Source organism: Neomonachus schauinslandi, chromosome 11, assembly GCF_002201575.2.
Source record: "Neomonachus schauinslandi chromosome 11, ASM220157v2, whole genome shotgun sequence".
Lineage (NCBI taxonomy): Eukaryota > Metazoa > Chordata > Mammalia > Carnivora > Phocidae > Neomonachus > Neomonachus schauinslandi.
In genome coordinates this window covers 96,150,346-96,168,984 of record NC_058413.1, presented here as the reverse complement: position 1 = coordinate 96,168,984, position 18,639 = coordinate 96,150,346, and the positions used below count along the sequence as shown (strand labels likewise).

The 18,639-nt window shown below is 41.0% G+C and overlaps 1 protein-coding gene across 6 annotated transcripts in view; it reads right to left on the bottom strand.

Annotated features, from left to right (window-relative positions):
• Positions 1-16,392, bottom strand: part of DDX6 (DEAD-box helicase 6) — a 34,779-nt gene extending 18,387 nt beyond the window's left edge. For 3 of the 6 annotated variants that reach the window (XM_021696252.2, XM_021696250.2, XM_021696253.2), the window contains exons 1-4: positions 16,347-16,392; positions 13,036-13,509; positions 9,500-9,563; positions 8,474-8,578 (exon numbers count right to left, since the gene is read on the bottom strand). In XM_021696252.2, the coding sequence (XP_021551927.1) occupies positions 8,474-8,578; positions 9,500-9,563; positions 13,036-13,235 (369 nt within the window). In that variant the 5' untranslated portion in view covers positions 13,236-13,509; positions 16,347-16,392. Of the gene's footprint in view, positions 1-8,473; positions 8,579-9,499; positions 9,564-13,035; positions 13,895-15,681; positions 15,733-16,131; positions 16,235-16,346 lie in introns of those variants that run through there. The other 3 variants (XM_021696251.2, XM_044919191.1, XR_006540924.1) reach the window with 3 other exon arrangements.
• Between the last annotated feature and the right edge of the window lie 2,247 nt (positions 16,393-18,639).

The following is an 18,639-nucleotide window of genomic DNA, read 5'->3' as shown; positions in this document are numbered from 1 at the left end:
GGCGCCTGGGTGGCTCAGTCGTTAAGCGTCTGCCTTCGGCTCAGGTCATGATCCCAGGGTCCTGGGATCGAGCCCCACATGGGGCTCCCAGCTCGGCGGGAAGCCTGCTTCTCCCTCTCCCACTCCCCCTGCTTGTGTTCCCTCTCGCACTGTGTCTCTATCAAATAAATAAACAAAATCTTAAAAAAAAAAAAAAAACCAACTGTATCCCAATGTAATAAAAACTTTATGGATTTGTATTGTGGGAATGTGTAGATCTAAGGAAGCTGGGCATCTACAACAAAGAAAAAGAGGAATGTGGGCTAACACAAATAAGACTTGCATAAACAGAAAAAACGGTGAAGAAAAAGTGGGAGAAAAAAATGGCACGAACAATACAAAGGAAGATTGTACGTTTTTAGACACGTAAGCCAATTTAAGCACAATGAAAAATTGTAGCTTTGACAACTCATCCTTGCAAAAAATAGGAATCAACTGGAAAAGTTTAACTTCCGGTCCTATTTGATTTATTGCATCATATAAGCTCACAATGTCAATGGCTCACATCCAACTTCTCTGTCCTGAAATGTGCTCAAATGGAGGCTCAATTCTATTCCAGTTATCTTAATCCATGGTCACATCAGAGCGTGACTTTTCATTTTCGCATTTAGGTTACTTTGTCATGTACGTTTTGCAAAGATAACATTTCCTACTAGGACAAATTACCTAAACAATAGCAAAGGATTCCCCCAAATTACTGAAAATTAAATACACGTAAACGCATACACATATACAGGCAGAAGAGATATAAAGAGGGAGGAATAAGAACATTTCCATATCTAAAACTAAAATTTTTAATTTTAATTTCTAAAACCAAAAAATTATGAAAGTAAATTAGGAAAGAGATTCATAATCACTGTAACAATCATTTCTATACTTAAGCTAATGACCAAAAGAACTATCTCTAACACGTTAAAATCGTTATTACAGAAACATCTAATAAGCATCGTGACCTGCATTTCCCACCATAATACTCATCCTACCTAGAACCCATCACAGGGGTCAGACGGGTTCCATATGATCAGAAAAAGAAACACAGCCCCCAGAAATTTTTTTTTTTTTTTTTTTTTTTTTTTTTAAAGATTTTATTTATTTATTTGACAGAGAGAGACACAGCGAGAGAGGGAACACAAGCAGGGGGAGTGGGAGAGGGAGAAGCAGGCTCCCCGCAGAGCAGGGAGCCCGATGCGGGACTCGATCCCAGGACCCTGGGATCATGACCTGAGCTGAAGGCAGTCGCTTAACCAACTGAGCCACCCAGGCGCCCAGCCCCCAGAATTTTAAAAATGGTCCAGTGACAATACTCTTGTTACCCTCTGTTCCTATAACCAGCATTAAACAGTCTGATTATAATAAAGCAGGTCAAAGAAAAAAATCCTTGGCTTTGCCCCTTTGGGTCTTAATCTCTTCCTTCCTACTTTGAGTCAACTCTGTTAAATCTACAGTTGTTCTGGGGGCTTATTACCCCCCACGGGTTCATTTTCTTCCATGGTTTTTAAATAGGCTACTTGCACACTACTCAATTCTATAGCAAAATAAAAGGCTAGGTGGTCTCCAAGCGCCTCCCAATGACTTCTCAAGTCAGGTTCTTTAAAAGAATAAAACTTTTGAATGAAGTGAGGCAGGTTAGAACTAGCTTAAGGGTATCCTAATTCCCATTTTGGGTTCACCTTCTAACTTAGATTAAGGCCACTAACTTCTATTCCCTTGCACTCTCTGATAGGGTTTATGCTCTACAGAAACTGTTTAAAGATAAGACTTTTTTTTTTTTTTTTTAAAGTAAGCTAGTCTCTAAGTTAAGATACACTGATATTTTGCCCCATATGGTGAGCAGTCAGGGAATTCAACACATCCACACTGTCTCTTACCACTGTTTGCTAGGAAGATTATGTAATATGATGAAAGAGAATTCAAGTCAGGCTCAGACAACTGTGAAACCCAAGAGGAAATCATGGGAGCTACCAGGGAGAAAAGAAAGAAGGAAGGAAGCTAAAAACTTTAAAAAATGTGTGCTGATTCAGATACTTTGTTATTTATATCCTTTCAAGTTAGGTATTTTTGTTTTATAATAAAAACATTCCCACACAAAAACTTGTATGTGAATGTTCACAGCAGTATTCAAAACAGCTAGCAGTAGAAACAACCCTACCAAGTGACAGATAAACCAAATGCAGTATAGCCATACAATGGAATTATTATTCAGCAATACAAAGACAGGAAGTACTAATACATGCTACAACATGGATGAACCCTAAAAAATGCTAAGTCAAAGAAGTCCCTCACAAAAAACCATATATGACTCCATTTATATGAAATGTCCAGAACAGGCAAATCCACAGAGACAGAAAGTAGATTAGTGGTTGGTTAGGGCTAGGGGAAAATGAGGGGAGACTGCTAAAGCAGTTTCTTTTTAGTGAAAGTGTTCTAAAATTGATTCGCACAACTGTGAATATACTAAAAACCACTGAATTGTATACTTTAAATGTGTAAATTGTGTGATATGTGATTTTTATCTTAGTCAAGTTACCAAACCCATGACAACCCCACAACAACCTGAGGTCTGATTCCACCACCTTACCTCTCCAAGGCCATGTTCCACTGTACGGTGGAAATGACCCACTAAGTATTTGTTGTGTTTTGGCTACCCTAGGATCCATTTTCCCTTTCCTAATAGCACCCTTTCTTCTGAGGATCTGCATGTCCCTCACCCCACTGGATAGTCTAGGCAACCTCCCCAGCTAAATGGGAGACATCAACTGAAGCCAGGCCAGCTCCATGCTCCCTTCTAAGAATTTAAAGTGTTATAGTACATCCCGTAACAATTTGTAGCTTCCTAAGCCCTTCAGAGCTGCCTCGATCCTTGGTCAATTCCAAGTGTGACTTTTCTCACTCTTGTGAACTCCTATGACATTCTTTCAATAAATTTCCCTTTGCTAAAGTTAGCCCAAGTTGGTTTGTTGCCTACAACCAAAGCACAGTATACCTTCCAATTTCCTAGTACTGAGAAGTATCTGATAGAAGTGTGGTACCTAAAAAAGCTGAAAATTGCCCCATTAGCTGTTTTTTTTTTTTTTTTTTTTTTTTAAGATTTTATTTGACAGAGAGAGACACAGCGAGAGAGGGAACACAAACAGGGGGAGTGGGAGAGGGAGAAGCACGCTTCCCATGGAGCAGGGAGCCCAGTGCGGGGCTCGATCCTAAGACCCTGGGACCATGACCTGAGAGCTGAAAGCAGACGCTTAACGACTGAGCCACCCAGGGGCCCCCATTAGCTGATTTTAGAGTAGTAGTTTCTTTTTACCTCCTAGGGCCAGCTGACCTTACAAATCTTAATTTCAAGGGAAAAAATAGTATGAGTATGGTGGAGGAGATAGCAATGGTTGTCACAGGTATCTATCTATTGCTGCCCAGAAAAAAGGATATGGAAGATAATAATTTCAAAAATATCTCTAATTTAAGAAACACACCCCAATTTTACCACAGTAACTAATGAGGAAATGCATTTAAAGACTTTTTTTTTTTTTGCAAACTTAGGAAAACAATTCCTACAATAAGAAATCCACATTAGCCAGAGAAATGATTTACAAAGGATTAAGAATGCTGTAATACCTATCAACAATAAACTATTAATTCTTATTAAACCTGCTTGACAAAATAATTTCTCAAAATAGTTGAGATTCTTGACCCTGATGTGAAATTTTGTTGCCAACAATAAGGAATTCCCATGTTTCCCTCAATAATGGACTACCTGCCATTTCATCATTATCTTATCTACAAAGTCTTCAAAAGTTGCACCTACGGTCTGAAGCAGTAAGAGTTGTCATTTTCAATCACCGCAAAGTTAATAGTTGACCCCTGAACGTGGGGGTTAGGGGCACTGACACCCCACGCAATCGAGAATCCATATAGAACTTTTGACTCCTCTAAAACTTAACTACTAATAGCCTACTGCTGACTGGAAGCCTTACTGATAACGTAAATAGTCATATATTTACGTTAATGTAAATTAACATACAAAACATTTTGTATGTTATATGTAAATAAATGAAATTAGAGAAAAAAATATTAAGAAAATTGTAAGGAAGATACATTTACAGTACCACAGAAAAAATCTGCAGTTCAAACCCTTGCTGTTCAAGGGTCAACTCTGTAAGGTTTCATAATGTTAAGCAGAATAAAACAGTAGGTTCTTAGGCCTTCCAAAGAAGTCTGCGCTCCTATAAGGCTATGCCTTTAGAGTGGCGTAGTTATGCTAGCTATGGAGCATAGCATTCAGAACTAGAACTAGAGTCACAGATGGCTACACCAAAGAAAGATGTGTGGGGGCAAGCTGTAGTATATCTGGTTCCAACCTGTCAGTGTAAAATATTCTTTTTGGAGGATATAAATTTAAGTGCCTCATTGTCCAATAATCTTACAGCCAATAAAATTTCACCATCTCTTAAAAAAGATTCAAATGCAGAGGACACCCATCTGATCAAGAAGGCTTCTCTGTTTGGGGAAAAAAACGCCTGGGTAAAACTGTAAACTAAGTACTATGGAAGATAATACCTTAAAAACGACAGGAAAACAAGGAAAGTAGGTAAGAACACAATGAATAGAAGGCAGCCAGTCATGAGGTTAGATTTTACTACAGGATTTCATTTCTTTTTGGTTCTAAAATCCTAATATTTACAGTTTATTACACTGAATAATTCTAAGGAACATCTTGTGTTTTTCACAGATTTTGGGCAAAACAAAAGGAAGAAAAAGACAATGTGAATGGTGGTCTTAGATACCTAAAATAATACTTTATGTTCACACACTGCTTTGCTATTTTGAAACATTTTGTTTACACGTTACATTTAATCCTCACAAAAACCCTGTGAGGGAGATTACTTATTATTTCTACTTTACTGAAAAAGCTAAATGTGAGACTGGTTAAGTGGCTGGAAAGAGAACTGTCTATATGTTATACTAATACTGAAAGTGCAAATAACAAAGTCAATTTTAAATTTTTTTTTTTTTTTTTTTAAGATTTTATTTATTTATTTGAGAGAGAGCACAAGAGGGGGGAGCGGGAGAGGGAGAAGCAGACTCCCTGCCGAGCAGGGAGCCCGATGCGGGACTCGATCCCGGGACTCCAGGATCATGACCTGAGCCAAAGGCAGTCGCTTAACCAACGGAGCCACCCAGGCGCCCCAATTTTAAAATTTTAATACAAAGGTGAGAAACAGGAGCCAGCAAGGGTCCATTAAGAATTAAGTCAGCTAGGGGCACCTGGGTGGCACAGTCGGTTGAGTGTCCAACTTGGTTTCGGCTCGGGTCGTGATCTTGGGGTCACGGGATCAAGCCCCACGTTGGGCTCTGTGCTCAGCGCAGAGTCTGCTTGGGTTTCTCTTTCTCCCTCTGCCCCCCACCCCCGCCAAATAAAATCTTAAAAAAAGAAAATGAATTAAGTTTGCTAAGCGAACCAATCTTTTTTTTTTTTTTCTTTTTTTGAGGAAAGCAGGGGCATTTATTCCTTCCTGCCTCCCCATTGCCTTTTTTGATAAAACTACCATATGGAATAATAACTTGTAACTATTATAGAGCATATATCATCTACTAGGCACTATACCAAGCATACTAAAATGAATTACCTCACTTAAATCTTCACAACTCCTCTATGATATATACTATTATATCAATTTTATAGGCCAGGAAACTGAGGCTGAGAGAGATAACTCAAATAATCAACTTATAAAGGAGTGGAGTTGGGATTCAACGTGGGCAGTCTGACTGCAAGACTAGTTCAATAGTTCTATAGACCAAGTTAACCTGTGGACATGTCAACCATAATTTCATCAAAGCATTCTAAATACCACTGAACATCTGAGGGCCCATTTCCTGCCATCCACCTTGCTAAGTACTGGAGATATAAAGTTGAATGATACAGTCCCTACAGTAGAAGACTCTCATAAAACTTTTCATCCCTGTAAATAAAATGGATTAACATGAACTACATTATAGAAAAGTAAATTTCAAAATATTTTCAATATATGCACTCAAATTGCCTATCTGGTGATGTATAACCTTATCTCGATACTTTCTCAGCCATAATAAACTTCTTTAGTTTGTCCACAAAGGCAAACAAAGGTGAAAACCCCTAGGCAACCACTATCCCAGTGTTCTCTGCTTGGAATATGGATCACTTCCTCTAATGGCTACGTATATATGCAATTTCAACTACAAAGGGGCACACTGAAATTATCTGTACGATTAGCTGTCTTATCCACCTGACTGTGAGGGCGGGAACCCTGTCTTATTCATAAAAACATCTCCAGTCTCTAACATTTTCTAGGTTACTCAGTACATGTTTGCTCAATGAAAAAATAATGATGTCACAGGGTTTGTTCTTATTACAGCTTTGGTTTCACAGTTTTAATTAACGTGTGTTTATATCTACATATATGTAGATACATATACATATGTCTACATACGTATATACATTATGTATATAATACATACATATATTTCCTTGTTCTTTTCACCGAAAGGGCCAAAGAACAAAGAGTATACACACTATGCAGATTCAAGTCTCTAATACTACTATCCCACTAAGCAGGGCTCCTTGGAGAAACGGCTGATTCCAAGGCTGGGACAAGATACGTATAGATAAGCTCAGCATCATGATATACCAAAAAGGAAGTACTCAAGAAAAATGAAGGGGGTGGGGGAGGTGAGGAGTGAATAGGCAGAGCACAGAGGGTTTTTAGGGCAGTAAAACTACTCTGTCTATACTACAATGATGAGTACATGTCATCACACATTTGTTCAAACCCACAGAATGTACACCACCAAGAGTGGGCCTTAATATCTATAATGAACTTTGGATGATGTTAATAGAGGTTCCTTAGTTGTAATAAATGCACCATTCTTGTGAGGGATGTTGATAATGGAGAAGGTTATCCATGAGTGGGGACCAGGGTTTATGGGAAATCTCTACAACTGCTGTGAACTTAATATTGCTCTAAAAAAATAGTCTACCAGAAAAAAAGCAGGTGTGTGTACATTATAAAAACACAGGGACCAGCTTGAAGGAGCTCACAATGGCCAAAAATGGGACAATGTGACCATAAAAATACCATGGGAGGGGGAATTTGTGAGTCCACACTGATAATATACAAATACATGAAGAGATAGGGAAGGCTTTTTTTTTTTAATTTAAGATTTTATTTATTTGAGAGCCAGGCAAGGCTCTTCTTTACAAGGCCAAATATGGAAGGAGTGCTAGCATTGGAAACACAGCATAATCTATCAGAGTGAAGATCAAATCATGCAAGAATCACCAATGGATGCTAAGACTAGGGAGAAATTTTGGGGCACCTGAGTGGCTCAGTCATTAAACGTCTACCTTCGGCTCAGGTCATGATCCCAGGGTCCTGGGATCGAGCCCCACATCGGGCTCCCTGCTCAGTGGGAAGCCTGCTTCTCCCTCTCCCACTCCTCCTGCTTGTGTTCCCTCTCTCGCTGTGTCTGGCTGTCAAATAAATAAATAAAATCTTAAAAAAAAAAAAAAAAAGACTAGGGAGAAATTTTGATGGAAGAGTAAGATACCTGCATGGTCTTAAAGTGCTTCCCACAAACTGCTTATTAGTTTCAAGGGAAGGGGGAGAAAAGCAATTATACAGTAGAAAAATCAGACACCACCTTGAGACGATAATCAAATTAAATTCACCAATGAGAAATAGATGGACACTGTGTATACCTCCAAATGTGGTGGCTTGAGAAGGCCATAATGTAACTTCTACAGCAGTTTGGCTAAGAATGCATAACTTGAGGTTAATCACATGGAGACATGACACAAACCCAAAATGAGGAATATTCTATTAGGAAAAAAAGGGCTTATTTTTAATGTCAATGTCATAAAAGACCAAAAAAGACTAGGGAAATGCTCACAACTAAAAGAGGTTAGAGATCTAACTAACTAAAATGCAATACCTGATCTAAGGAGGCATCCTGTACAGAAAAGAAAAAAATAATGCTCTAAAGGACATTTTAGGGTCACTTACAAATTAGAATACAAATGACAGGTAAGATAGAAATACTGTATTAATGTTAAATTGACCAAAGATAACTGTACTATGGTAACATAAGAAAACATCCCCAGGGGCGCCTGGCTGACTCAGTTGGTACAGCATACAACTCTTGATCTCAGCCATGAGTTCAAGCCCCACGTTGGGCACAGAGCTTACTCAAAAAAAAAAAAGTCCTATTTCTTAGGAAATACACACTGAAATATTTAGAGGTAATGGGCCATGATTTTGTGACTTATCTTTAAATGGTTCAGAGAAAGTGTGTATGTGCACATGTATACACATGAGAAAAATGCTAATTTTATCATTCACACAGATCAAAAAGTATGGAATGCTTAACTCATAACATCACATGTGGATGAAAAGGGAAAACATACCTGAATAGGAGATGGCTTTTCCCAGCCCATTTCAAAAATTCCCATCAGTAACTCCCGTTTCAAACAATAATCTTCAAACTCATTTCCTTTTGTGGAGGTCACATCCTAGTCAAACAAAACAAATGAAACAACAAAATAATAAAGTACAACTGTGTTCCTTTGGTAGTTACTATGCTTAAGAAAGTTTGAGACTTACTCTTCCTCTACCCCATTTAAAATATAAATATATGCAAATGAGTTCTCTGTCTTGGTCTGTATTTCAAGTATTCCTAAGGAATAACCACTCTTTAACACACACAGGCCCACTTAAAAATTGTTTTGGGGAAAGGCCACCCTGTGGTCATATTCTTCTGAGGACTGGTTGAATACTGTTATTTCTATGTAAAGCATCATGCTGTGAATTACAAATCACAATATGTGAAGTCAAACTGTAGCTCCACCACTCATTGCCTGCAAATATCCTATTGTAAATAATTTTGATTTCTCAGACTTAGCACTATTGACCTTGGGCCAGAAAATTCTCTGTTATAAGGGGCCATCCTGTAGCATCCCCCTCATTGAGTTTAACAAGCTGTGATAATCAAAAATGTCTCTAGCTACTGTTAAATGCCCACTAAGGGACAAAAATCACCCCTAGTTTGGGAACACTGGGCTAAGAGAACGAATTTCTCAACTTCCTTGTCCTCATCCACAAAATAAGGATAATACCTAACCTGAATCTTACTGTAATTGCTGGGAGCGTAAGAGAATTTTGAGAAAATGCCTTGCAAACAATGAAAATACTCCATCAAAGTTAAATAAAATATACAGATGTATAAACACAGTATTTAATATACAGACACACATTACTGTATTAATATAATACTCTAAACAGTGAAAATTTTTGGCAATTCATCATATATGATCCATACAATGTCAACCACTTCAACGGAAGAGTAAACACACAGTGCCTGTTGTTATTAAGTAACCACTTCACTTTTAGAGTTTCCACACCATTTTTCCACTTGAATTTTACAATCAACTTACCGAAGTTTTGATTCTTAGATCCTTTGGAGGGAGTTTTAAAGTCTTTTTCCAGTCATCACCAGGTCTACAGAGAATATAGTAAAATTGAAGCATGAGAATTCTTAGCATCACTATTCTAATAACACAAAGATGATTCACTACAATTACAATTAAGTTCTAAAAAGCACAGTAAGTTTAATATATTGCCATTTACTTTGGAATATAGTTAACAGAAATAAACAGCATTAGAAAAACTGTTCTTCTTAGAAAAGAACAATCTAGAGAGGATTAAAAAAAAAAAATCAAGAATAGAAGGGAGTAATATCCATACTCTTAAGAGAAGCAGTGTAGTATACAATGCAACTGTTGTCCAAACTGGTAATCCTTGTGTTTTGTTTGACATTAGTGTGTTTTAATTTAAATTAGTTGCCAACAGTTAAAAACAAGGAGATTTCATATAGAAGTCCAGATTCTGGCTTTTCTTGGAAATAAAAAAAAAAAGGAAGCTTTAGCAACACTAGTTCCAAACTTCTGCATAGCAACAGTTTGACAGAGGTTAATAACTGGGAGCTTTTTTTTTTTAAGATTTTAATTTATTTATTTGACAGAGAGAGATAGCAAGAGCAGGAACACAAGCAGGGGCAGTGGAGAGGGAGAAGCAGGCTTCCCGCTGAGCAGGGAGCCTGATGTGGCGCTGGATCCCAGGACCCTGGGATCATGACCTGAGCTGAAGGCAGACGCTTAACGACTGAGCCACCCAGGTGCCCCAATAACTGGGAGTTTAAATCAAGCAGCAGACTCCTTTAGATAAAACAAGTACCTTCCCATGTGGCACAGTCTCCTGTAAGCATCTGAGTTTCTAACTTTTGGTGACTAATTAAAACCAAGGGCTCTAGGGCGCCTGGGTGGCTCAGCTGGTTAAGCGACTGCCTTCGGCTCAGGTCATGATCCTGGAGTCCCGGGATCGAGTCCCGCATCAGGCTCCCTGCTCGGCGGGGGGGTCTGCTTCTCCCTCTGACCCTCTTCCCTCTCGTGCTGTCTCTCATTCTCTCTCTCTCAAATAAAATAAATAAAATCTTTAAAAAAAAAACAAAAAACAAAAAACAAGGGCTCTAAAGTTTCAGACCCGAGGTCAAGCTCTGACTCTGACTACTTATTATTTTTGTGACTTTGCAGCAGTTACTTTTCTAAGCCCCCAATTCTCTCATACATAAAGGGGGTTGAGAATTATATCAAATAATTTACATAAAGCCCTAGGCATAGTTCCTGGCAAAATAAGAACTCAGGGGGTGCCTGAGTAGCTCAGCTGGTCAACCATCTGATTTTGGCTCTGGTCATGGTCTCAGGGTCCTGGACTGAGCCCTACATCGGGGTCTGTCCTCAGCACCACCCCCAAGTAAATAAAACCTTTAAAAAAAAAAAAAAGGAACTCAGTATTAGCTGTTAATGACTCTCTCTCAGTCTTTTTTTTTACTGAGAATGCTGAAACCAAATCTCTTTTTGGTCAGGTAAAAACCTCAAATAATACTCAAAGCATCTAATGGGAAAAAAATGGTCAATGTCATCTTTAAAAGAAGGTTTCACTGATTTCATTATAGCGACTCTTACATAATCAGAGCCCCCAAAACATATCAAGAGTCTTGATTTAGAAAGAGAAGCACTTACTTTACTTAAAGCTAGGTCCCATATAATTTAAGATACTCTAACACAGATAACTATTTGCTACCAATTCCATGGGTACCAAAGCCTTTCACCTCTGCCTATAATTAACACACCAAAGTTCCTGAGCAAAAATATCAGTTGAACATCCTAGTACGCCAGCTGGCCATTGTCAAATTCAATATAAAGTGAATAAAAATACAGAAATACAATAGAAAATCTTACCACAAGGAATTTATAACCTTAGGAGTTAAAAGACCCAAACTATTTAAAATGAGAAAATAAGTGATAGAGATTAAGTATTAGAAGAGTTCTGAAGACAGTGATGCAATCTAGAAGCCTTCATGGAAGAGATGACAGATTAAAAAAAAAAACAACAACTGAGATTTAAAGAACCCACAGAATGAAAAAGAACCCATTAATCCCAGGCAGACCAAAAAAGAAAAAGCAAAATCCTACTGCCTGAAATCAGAATTTAAGTAGAAAATAATGAAATAACACAGCTTTATGTTTAAAAATAGCCTGAATTTTGCTAGCCTACTCATATTTTGTCAAGACAAACTACAATTTAGAGAATACTCTTGATTTCTATACTAATTAAAGCTTAAAAATATGCAAAAAATAACAGAATATGCATTAATACCAATTCTCACAATGACCAAACCAATTCCAACAGGAATTAATTCTTAGAGGTCACTAGTAAACCACATTCAAGTAACCATCTATATGATATTCTGGTAGCTTTTAAGTGCTACTTTTCTTTAGGAAGTGCTTCTGAGGCATGGAAAAGATCTAGGTTTAATATAACACACACTTTAGTTCAGTGACCCAGAGAGAATGGGAATTCTTAGCACCACTATTCTAATGAGAGATTTCATATGAAGATTTCAAGAGAATCAATCAATCTCTATGCCTAGATTTTTTTTTTTAAAGATTTTATTTATTTATTTGACAGAGAGAGACAGGAGACAGGGAACACAAGCAGGCGGAGTGGGAGAGGGAGAAGCAGGCTTCCCGCTGAGCAGGGAGCCCGATGTGGGGCTCGATCCCAGAACCCTGGGACCATGACCTGAGCCGAAGGCAGACGCTTAATGACTGAGCCACCCAGGCGCCCTATGCCTAGATTTTAACAATAAAGTTAAATGTGAAATGGGGTCAAAAATCTTCAACGTTAATTTTCTATTAACTGAATCTTTAGAGTGATAGTTATCAGTAATAATTTAAAGTGTACACTTAGATGACAAACAGCATATTTACAAGAAAAAATATTCTGTAGTAAGATGAGGCTCTTAAATTTTTAGAGTCAAAGGGATTTAGGACTATTCAGTTCCATGCATTTCCAGGAGTTCAAAATCTTGAAAACCCTATGATACATAACGGCTTATAATTTTGTGTGTGTGTAAAAGGAGAAAGTTTTTTTTTTTTTTAAGTAGAAAACTAAGTTCCATAATCTTAAATATAAAAAAAAGTCATGGATAAATTTTCTATCAGTGAGTACGTTTGGATTCAGAAGGCTGGGCCAGTCTTTAAATTCAAAAACTTGAAACTGGCTTTAACTGCCACTTAAACTAGGGTAAGGTACAATTACAACACTAGGGAAAAAGCCATACTGGCAAAAACAGGATGAATCTGAGCTAATTATGAAAGCCAGAAATGTTTCAAAAAAGTAATGTATACAAAGATAATACATATCATCTGTATCTATGTTTGTTAATTAACCTGAATTATGACAAAAATACATTATTCAATTGCAAATACCCACCAGCCATAAAACAAAGTCATCTGTCTTTTCTTTGCAAACAAAATGGTTAAAATAAGGTTTAAAGTAGTCAACAACAAAGTAGCAAAAAGATACCTCCTTGGTCTCCCAAATGTTTATTATTTATTCTAACACTTACTTAATAGTGGTGGTCATACTCTGTGCTTGCTGCTGAGTGCCATTATTGATTGTGTTGGTATTTTTCAGCTGGTTCATCTGTTGCTGTGTCTGTGTGCCCCCTCCTCCGGGGCCACCACTGGGCTTCACAGGGCCCCTCAGCTGACCATTTTGACTGGATAGACCCATTATAACAGGGTTCTCTGTTCTGGCCGTGCTCATGCTGTATTAATTGTAAAGATGTCTCTTTCAAACTTCAAAACTTTTGAAAGTCAGTAGAGAAACTGTAATAACAGTTTATTAGGCTCTCCAAAACGAAGAGATAAATATAAGTCTTGCTCAATATATGAGTCCTTTATTGCAATGCAGGCAAGCACCTGTAAGTCTCTGAACGGTAAGCAGCAGTAACTTGCTCTCATGCACCGAATCAACTTTTTATTTTTTAAAAAGCCCTCTAACAAGGTTGAGATATATATCTGAATTCACTCACTTCAATCTGAAACAAAGAGAAAGCTTAATTAGCAAACACAGGAAAGTTAAAAAAAACTTTCCCTTTTAAAAGAACCCCCTTAGAGGAAATCACTCTAAGAAATAAGAATACAGATGTACTTAGACCAAAACCCTAGCCAGGCTAGGAAGACACAAAAAAATGAACTGCTTCCAAAAAAAAAGAACAAAACAAAACAACCCAAGCCAACTGAGACCAATCTCAAACATTTTAAATTGTCAGTTCAAAGTAACCCAGAGAAGATGAGGTAGAAAGATATTGTGATTAAATTAGCATTAGCTGTCAAATGGCAATCTCTTCCTTTCAGTTTCCTCCCTGATGAATTCTCTAAAAGTCCCTGCCACCTCTAAAAGTCAATGATTCATTACACTTAATTGCATTACAACTCAATGAAGTATCACACAATTTTATTAACGTAAATCTACATCTTGGAACAAGGCAAGACAATTCTTTTTTTTTTTTTTTTTTTTTTTTGAAAAGAAACTGAAAATTTTTAAATTAAGTGAGCTTTTGACTTAACTTTATGCTTTCAGGAAAAAAAACACATTTGTGCCTTTATGAATTTCAACCATAGAGGTTCAATTTTATGAAGAAAAATAAATTATTTTCTCTCTTAAATTTTGCCCCTTAAAACAACTGAAACAGTTAAGAGATAACACATGTCTACATGTCAAAATCTTTCGCTTGAGAAACAGCCAAGAAAATCTTTAGCTCCCTTAATAAAATTTGAATATTAAAAAACTATTAGCTACATACATTTCAATAACAATTCTCAGAAAGTGTATCCTAACTTAAAATATTTGTTATTAAAAATATCTATAAAAACACAAAAAGGAAATTGCCTGTGTTTAAAAATCTGTGAAAGACTAAAACACACTAGTAACTTTAACCAAACTTTCCAAGAAACCCAGAGTACTAATTAATAGTTGTTTTAAAAAAGAACTGGCCAATCTCCATCATTTTCAATTATTCCCAAAATCAAATTCTTATTTTGAAATGTAGTAAATAAAAACAATTTACAAACGCCAGAAAATAAGGGACTACTCTTCCTCTGCTGGGTTCGTTCTTTTTTAACTCCTTTATATTTCTTACCAAAAAATACACTAGTTTATTAATGGTGATTTTTTTTTTGCCAAACACCAAGGATTCCAAAACAATAAATCTCTTCTAAAAGACAACTGGTTATGTCTTTTTTAAAAACTGAAAATAAAGTTGCTCAGAAGCAAATCCTGATTATCACATACACAAAGCTGTATTATTTCTAAGTCTCTTAGAATCTGATGCCTTACGGAGACCGTGGTTAACAGCCACCTAATAATTTCAGTTCAAGGTGGTAAATGGTTTCCTGTATTGACAGGTTTATATTATGATCAACAATATCACGGAGTTCACACAAGACTTGTTTGTTGCCAAGCACTAAGGATGAAGAGGGTAACCTCTAAAGTTTAAAAGATATCATTATTGTCCCTTGAGCTCTTAACATAAGACTTCCTATCTGCCTAGATCCAAAATGTGACTATTACTCCCTTCTTACTTGAACCGAAACCTGCACTGCAGCTTTATGTCTCAGAGAAGGAAATATTCCTCCTACCCCTTCCCAATTTAGACTTGCAAGTTACATTCTACATTTTCAAAAATACTAACGAAACGTAGACTAGCTGGGAGGAGCCCCTTGAGGAGTTAATTACAGCACTTCCCAGACTGTAGTTAGCAATTGACAGTTTCACACCCAAAACACTATCGTCATCTCAGACAAGAGCTTTTGTTTGCAAATGCAGCGCAGTTTCGCTAAGCTTGGTCTGCAAGTTGGAGGGACTGTGTTTATTCTGAAGGGAAAAGGACTGTGGTAGAGAAAAGGGAGTGAGTGATGAGGGAAAGAAACAAGCCAATGATTTGAGCCCCGTAACTCTGGGGCAATAATTTCTTGCTCCCCCAATACGCCCCCCCCAACCACACACTTCTAGTCAGCCCCCTGTGACCATAAACAAAAGGGTTGGTGCCCTATAATCGCAGCTGCGCCACAAGAGCAGGGAACCAACTCCGCGGGCAGGAAACAATAGGGACACCCCCTATAAAGCCCCAAAGAGAAACCCTTAAGTCAGAAAACCCCTCCTTTTCCTTCACGACTCGGGTCTCCATAATCACCCTCTTGTTACCGACCTACGAGGCCTTATTCCAAGCAAGCAGCAGCGGGTCCTCTTCCAAAACGAGCCCTCCGACACTGCATATCCCTGCCGCCCCCTATAGGGCCGCCTCATACCCTATAACCTCCACCATCCCCCTAAGTCCTTGCCGCCTCTGTGGTCCCACATCCCCTCGTCTTCCACAAAGCTCCTCTGAGTACTTCGCCCGCTCCTTCTCCGGACCCCTCCGCGCACAACATTCCCAGATTCGACTCTTCTCAAGCGCCCCCACCCCACACGGCTGCCGCCCGCCGCCCGCCTTCCTCCCCGGGGCCCGGCCAGGCCTCAGGCCTCCGCCTCAGAGCGTTCCCCCCCCCCGCCCCCCCCCCCGCCCGCTGGCCGAGGGGCTTCCCGCGGCCCCGACCGCACCGCTGACCTCGACCCCACCACCTCACCCCACTCCCCGCGGCTGGGGCCCGAGTCCTACCACCGAGGCCACTCCCGCTCGGCACCCTCGGTCCTTTATTGTTGACTCGAAGCTCCCAAAATGGCGGCGGCTCCTTCCTCCTCGGAAACCTCCGCCCGCCCCCACCCGGTCCCTCGCTTCTGCCTCCTCCTCCCGCCCCCGCCCCCGCCCCCACCCCGGGGGCCGCTCCGCAGGGCCGCCCGCGCCCGCCGGCTGTCCCGGCCGCCCGACCCTACCTCCGCCGCTGCCCGCTCTCATGGCGCCGCCGGAGTCGCCGCCCGGGCTGAGCTAACTCGGCTGCTCTGCCCCTCCCCCGCTCGCCCGCCGCCCCTCCCCCTCCTCTCCCCCTCCCCCTGCCTGTCCGCATGGCGGCGGCTGCGGCTCCTCCTCCACGCAAGATGGCGGGAGCTCCGCCGCTGCCGTTGCCGCCGCCGCGCCGTCACGGCCTCCCCGGCTTCGCGGCCGGAGGAATGTGGGCCGGGGAGCCTCCCTGAGGAGAAAATGGACTGCCGTGCTCTCACACCGACTGGGGCCCCCGGTGACGGAGACTCGAAGGGGAAATACGGGTTCCTTTCTGAGTGGGAAGGAGAGCTAGCTTTTTCACAGCTGAGGAGAAATGAGTGGGGAATGGTGGCCGGGAAGAGTCCGCCCTGCCTTCGCCCCCCGCAAGTGGAAAGCGGGGGTTGTGACCAGAGGAGGAGCTGCTTGTTCCCGAGCAAGGACGCGTTCCGAGAACGAGGCGTCCGAGTCGCGGCTCGGGGACGAGAGAGCTGACCTGACATCCCCCGCGGGCCGCGGAGGCTGCCGCAGGACCGGGGCGGGGGGTGGCGCGGCCGAGCCCCTCCGGGTGCGCCTCCGTCCAGGAACGCGCCGAACTCGTGGTCCGGAGGCGCCGGCGCGCGCCCGGGAGTGGGGGCCGGAAGGGGGGCGACGGCCCGGGACGGGGGTGCGGGGGCCCGGGACTGCGACCGTCCCGGCCCCGGAGGGCCAGCCTCCCAGACGCGGCGGGGGGAGCCGGCCTCCCCGACGGGAAGGGAAAGCTGCTGAGGAGTCATTTCTCCTGGAAATAGGAACCAAAAGGCGGCCGAGAGCGATTCTTTCTTCGGCCTCTCACTAGAAAGCTACTTCTGTATATCTGTATCTGTCCCCATAAGTACTTGTCATATCCTAATGTCTCCGCTTATCCTTAACAGAAATATCGGGAGCGCTATTTGGTCCCAAGTAAAACAAAAAATGTGAAGCCAGGAAGCTGGTCAGGTCAAGGGAAAAGAAAAACCTGGGTCTCACCCAGCTGAGAGATGGGCTGCACAGGACAATGGCCAGACCGTGTGTGACAACACAACTCCGACCCCCAATCTCTGCAGCAACCGGCCCGGGGCAGCCAGACCACCGGCCTCCGCAGGGGTCGGCCCAGAATGAGCGGCCTTCTGGTCATTGACTACCAGCTTCCCCAATTTTTGCCCCTGCTTCTAACTCGGGACCAATCAGAGAAAGCCAAATATGTTCCCCAAACCAATCCCATCACACGCCCCGCTTCTACTTAGCCTGCCTCCTGCTTCCTCGTGCCCACAACCTCCAATCAAAGCGTGTCTCGAGACTTCCCTGTTTTCGCTGCCTGCCTTGGAGTCTCCACCAAACTAAATGAAGGTGGCCGGGTCCCATGCTAAGCAAGCTCTGGATAAATAGCCTGTTCTCGTTTGGTCGTCTTTGTTTCTTTCCACACAGCCAATGGAAAGGTGGTAGAGAAGTGTGAAAAGCCTGTTCTTGAGATTATGAAGAAGGTTCCCCTTACAATTTTTTAAATTCTAAATTTGTAGCATGTCATCTCCCAGATTTTTTTACACCACCACTCATGTAAGGGACTAACCCTGCACCTTGTGCCCCTCCTAGAGAGAGGATGGGTAAGTTAATAAAATGTTAAAATGTGAGGCCTTGTTTGCCACACTGTCTTTCCAAGTAGCAGGAATGTGAGGGGAAGGAGGGTAGGAAGTAAGTGGGGAGGGAGAGGAGCCTAAGGATTTAAAATGGGCCACTGCCTGGTGGTGGGGTTCTTTGCCTAGGCCACTCAAGAAATGAGACTAGGCAGAGGAAAGGGGTTTGCGTTCACAAATAAGTGAATACCTTCAAAAGGGGCCTGGTTGAGTCATGACCAAAAGCGAAAGTGAGGAGGGAATATGAAATAGAGGTCCCCATTCTCACCTAGGAATCCTGCCAGGGCTAAAACCTTTAATGATCCTGCATAATGTTCTTGCAAGACACTCAGATATCCTTACAACTTAGCCCTTTGCAGTTTCTGGTGAGAAGCATAGATGGTGCAGAATTAAGCTATGAATCATCGGATCTTTCTTCTGGGTTCAATTTCAATGGTTGGTAGGTCCAATCCCAGTATCTCAATACATGTTTTTTCTTTAGTTCAAGCAGATTAATGAGAAACATAGAAAATATGACACTTTAGGAATACAGATGAATTATTTGATAATGTACACAGTATCTTTATGAATTATATTTAAAAATATCACACAGGGGCGC